Source organism: Gossypium arboreum, chromosome 3 (genome assembly GCF_025698485.1).
Source record: "Gossypium arboreum isolate Shixiya-1 chromosome 3, ASM2569848v2, whole genome shotgun sequence".
NCBI lineage: Eukaryota > Viridiplantae > Streptophyta > Magnoliopsida > Malvales > Malvaceae > Gossypium > Gossypium arboreum.
In genome coordinates, this window is record NC_069072.1 from 13,841,556 (window position 1) to 13,846,425 (window position 4,870).

The 4,870-nt window shown below is 36.7% G+C and overlaps 1 protein-coding gene across 1 annotated transcript; it reads left to right on the top strand.

Annotated features, from left to right (window-relative positions):
* The first annotated feature begins 534 nt into the window (after window positions 1-534).
* Window positions 535-4,565, top strand: LOC128290544 (uncharacterized). The gene is made up of 8 exons (XM_053026236.1): window positions 535-685; window positions 743-961; window positions 1,067-1,296; window positions 1,535-1,592; window positions 1,829-2,004; window positions 2,635-2,822; window positions 3,135-3,246; window positions 4,374-4,565. The coding sequence occupies exons 1-8, from the start codon at window positions 535-537 to the stop codon at window positions 4,563-4,565; spliced, it is 1,326 nt and encodes a 441-aa protein (XP_052882196.1).
* Window positions 4,566-4,870: the final 305 nt, after the last annotated feature.

Below are 4,870 nucleotides of genomic sequence, written 5' to 3' on the forward strand. Positions count from 1 at the left end.
TTTGTTTTGTTTTATAGATTAAAGATGTCAGATGAAAGAATAGAAGATACAAATCAGGAAATGTATACTGGTGATGAAGAGTCGTATGAATTAAATGAATCCAAGTTGATAACACCTAGCATAAACCCTGTAAGAAATCAACCACCAAGAGTTGAAAGAAGAAATGATAGAAATGATTCTGATATATTGAGAAAAATTACCGATGCACTATAAAGAGTAGCGGAAACTGTTCCTGCTACAACTTCAGTTCCAACTCAAAGACAGGCCCCGATAAAGGAATTGAGAAAGTGTGGTGCCACTAAATTTATGGGACTAAATGGAGCCGATCCATCAACTGCTAAAAATTGGATGGAATCGACTAAAAGAATTTTACAAAAATTAGATTGTACCCCCCGATAGTGTTTGATTTGTGTTGTATCGTTGATACAAGGAGAAGCTTACTTATGGTGGGAATCAGTGGTTCGACATTTACTAGAGAATCAGATAACTTGGGATCTATTTCAGAAAGAGTTTCAAAAGAAATATATCGGAGAAATGTATATCGAAGACAAGAAGCAAGAGTTTTTGACGTTTCAACAGGGTGACATATCAGTAATAGATTATAAGAGGGAATCCTCGAGACTCAGCAGATACGCCTCAGAGTTTATTCTAACTGAAGCTGACAGTTGTAAGAGATTTTTGCAGGGTCTGTGAGATGAGATCAAATTACAGCTGATATCTCAATGTATTACTAAAATGGTAGACTTGATTGAGCGAGCTAAAATGGTAGAACAAGTGTTGGGCTCCTATAAAAAGACTGAAAGTGTTCGACCAGCTGGGAAGTGTACGAGAACTACTAGTTTGAATCCTCAGCCGAAAAGACCAAAAGAATCTCAGGGTGGTTGGATATTTAGTTTTAAATCAAATAAATGCGGTAGAAATAGTGGGAAACAAACAACAGTATCTACTAGCAGTGTGAGAGGTTGACCTCGGAGTGTAGAAATTCCAAACTATCAGCACTGTGGAAAGAAACATAGAGGGGAATGTTGGAAATTAACTCGAGGCTGCTTCAAATGTGGTTCTACAGATCATTTCATTAGAGACTACCCAAAAACTGATAGTGTTGTACCAGTAACATCACAGAGATCAGTATCTACAGCTAGAGGCAGGGGATCTGGTGAGGTAGTTCGGTTTCTAGAGGAGGAGGTGTTAGGAGAAGCAGTGACATTGTTACCCAGCAATCTGAGGCCAGAGTACCAGCCAGAGCTTATATGGTCAGAACTCGTGAAGAAGGCGATGCTCATGATGTGGTATCAGGTATATTTCTATTATAGTCTGAGCCTATTTATTCTTTAATTGATCCTGGATCTTTGCATTCCTATATTAATTCAAAATTAGTTGAGTTGGGAAAATTAAAATCCAAAATGTCTAGAGTGTTATTGAGGTGTAGAGTCCGTTGGGGCAAACAGTGTTAGTGAACCAGGTCTGTCCAAGATGCTCGTTGATTATACAGAATAAAACTTTTTCGGTTGACTTGTTGTTTATGCCATTTAAGGATTTTGATATAATACTGGGAATGGATTGGTTATCTGAACATGGAGTGATTTTGGACTGTTATAAAAAGAGATTTAGCATTTAGACAGCGAGTGAAGGTCGGGTTGAAGTAAATGGTATTCGTACTAGTGGGCCAAAGACGAATTATTTCAAAGAATACAAGCTAGTAAATTACTTCAAATAGGTTGTTCAAAGATATTTGGCATATGTTATTAATTGATTCGATTGGAAGCCAGTCATGGTAAAATTCGGACAGTTTGTAAGTTTCCTGATGTATTTCCTGAAGAATTACCAGGTTTACCTCCAGATAGGGAAGTCGAGTTTGCTATTGAGGTTTATCCAGGCACAGCTCCAATATCTATACCTCCATATCGAATGTCACCTACAGAGTTGAAAGAGCTGAAGATACAGTTGCAAGACTTATTAGACCGTGGTTTTGTTCGACCGAGCTTATCACCTTGGGGAGCTCCGGTATTATTTGTTAAAAAGAAAGATGGCTCGATGAGACTTTGTATTGATTATCAGCAACTAAATAAGGTGACAATCAAGAATAAGTATCCACTGCCTCGCATTGATGATTTGTTTGATCAGTTGAGAGGAGATTCTGTATTTTCGAAGATCGACTTAAGGTCAGGCTACTACCGGTTGAAAGTAAAAGAAAGCAATGTTCCAAAGATAGCTTTCCGTACAAGATATGGTAACTATGAGTTCTTAGTAATGCTATTCGGGTTAACAAATGCTCCAGCTGCTTTTATGGATCTCATAAATCGTATCTTTCAACCGCATTTAGACCAGTTTGTAGTAGTTTTTATTGATGATATACTAGTTTATTCGAAGTCAGAGTCAGAGCATGATCAACATCTCAGGATTGTACTACAGATATTACGAGAAAAATAGTTGTATGGAAAGCTCAGCAAATGTTAATTTTGGTTTTCAGAGGTTGTATTTTTGGGACATGTAGTATCTGCAGATGGAATCCGAGTTGATCCAAAGAAGATTGAAACGATTGTACAGTGGAAACCACCAAGAAACGTATCAGAGGTACGTAGTTTTCTTGGTTTAGCTGGGTATTATAGAAGATTTGTAAATGGATTTTTGAAGATAGCTTTGCCGATGACCAAGCTGTTACAAAAGAATGTACCATTTGTGTGGGATGATCAGTGCCAAGAAAGTTTTGAAAAGTTGAAGCAAATGTTAATAGAGGCACCAGTTCTGACATTACCAGAGTCGGGGAAAGATTTTGTAGTGTATAGTGATGCTTCTTTAAGTGGTTTGGGTTGTATACTGATGTAGGATGGAAAGGTAATAGCCTATGCATCTCGTCAATTGAAGCCACACGAACGTAATTATCTGACTCATGATTTGGAACTAGCAGCTGTGATTTTTGCTCTGATGATTTGGAGACATTATTTGTATGGAGAGAAATGCTACATCTATACCGATCATAAAAGTTTGAAATATCTCCTTTCCCAAAAAGAATTAAACTTCAAACAAAGACGATGGATCGAGCTTCTAAAAGATTATGATTGTGTTATAGACTACCATCCGGGAAGAGCTAATGTTGTGGCTGATGAATTAAGAGCAATGTTTGCATGGCTTAGTATCAGTGATGATGGGACTCTTTTGGCTGAATTAAGAGTGAAGCCAGTAATGTTTGATCAAATCAGATCAGCACAGTTGAAAGACGATAAGTTGTTGAAAAAGAGAGAGATGGTACAAAATGGCACGGCATAAAACTTTAATGTTAATGATCATGATTGTATGAGATTCTGAAATCGGATTTGTATTCCAGCTACTTTTGAGCTTAAAGAGTTAATTTTTCAAGAAGCTCAAGATAGTCTATTTGCCTTACACCTCGGAGGTACGAAGATGTACCGTGATTTACGAGAATTATATTGGTGGCCTGGAATGAAAAGGGACATAGTTGAGTATGTTAGTAAATGTTTGACATGTCAGCTAGTAAAGACAGAACATCAAGTTCCTACTGGATTACTTCAGCCTATTAGTATTCCTGAGTGAAAATGGGATCGTATCACAATGGATTTTGTTACGGGATTGCCATTGTTGGCGAGCAAAAAGAATGCTATTTGGGTAATTGTTGACCGGCTTACAAAATCAGCTCACTTTATAGCTGTCAGAACAAATTGGTCATTGCAGAAGCTTGTAGAAGTGTATATTTGAGAAATTGTTAGATTACACGGTATTCAGGTGTCAATAATTTTGGATCGAGATCCTCGGTTCACATCGAGATTTTGGAGACAACTACATAAATCATTGGGTACTAGACTTAACTTTAGTATGGCCTTCATCTACAAAGAGATGGATAGTCTGAACGGGTAATATAGATATTAGAAGATATGCTTCGGGCTTGTATCATTGATTTTGAATCAGGTTGGAAACGTTATTTGCCATTAGCTGAATTTGTCTATAACAATAGTTTCCAATCTAGTATTCAGATGGCTCCGTACAAAGCATTATATGGTCGAAGGTGTCGATCAGCAGTATGTTGGACAGAATTAAAGGAAAGAAAAATGATTGAGCCAGAATTGATTCAAGAAACAGTAAAGAATATTAAAGACGGATTAAAAATAACCTTTGATAGGCATAAATCATATGCAGACTTGAAACGGCGAGATATTGAATATTCTGTTGGTGATAAAGTATTCCTCAAAGTATCACCTTGGAAGAAAGTTTTGAGATTTGGCCGAAAGGGTAAATTGAGTCCACGTTATATTGGGCCGTATGAAATAGTAGAAAGAGTTGGACCGGTTGCTTACCGATTAGCTTTGCCTTCAGAGTTACAGAAGATTCACGATGTTTTTCATGTTTCTATGCTTCAGAGATATAGGTCGGACCCTTCACATATCATTTCCACTGAAGAAATTGAAATTCGACCGGATCTATCTTATGAAGAAGAGCCAGTGCAAATTTTAGCTAGAGAAGTAAAGGTGTTGAAAAACAAACGGGTTTCTTTAGTAAAAGTGTTAGAAATCATAAAATGGAAGAAGCAACTTGGGAACCAGAAGAAATGATGAGAATACAATATCCTCATATTTTCTCAGGTAAATTTCGAGGACGAAATTTATTAAGGGGGAGAAATGTAATGACCCAAAATTCACGGGCACTGGAAAAGTGAGTTATAGGGCCTTCGTCTTAGTGAAATAAGTTCGAAAATAATTATTAAAAATATTTATGAGCCTAGTGGTGTGTTTAATTAGGTTTTAATTAGGTGAATTTAGCTTAATTTAGAGTAATTAGTAAAAGGACTAAATTGAATAAGGAATAAAAGTTTAATTCTAAAGTAATGGGAAATAAAAAGGATTAAAATGATAATTAA

Coding starts and splice junctions, on each gene's coding strand:
- LOC128290544 (XM_053026236.1), top strand. CDS start 535: ATGTATATCGAAGACAAGAAGCAAGAGTTTTTGACGTTTCAACAGGGT. Junction 1,297..1,534: donor TGCTCATGATGTGGTATCAG/GTATATTTCTAT, acceptor ATGCCATTTAAG/GATTTTGATATAATACTGGG. Junction 1,593..1,828: donor ACATGGAGTGATTTTGGACT/GTTATAAAAAGA, acceptor AAGAATTACCAG/GTTTACCTCCAGATAGGGAA.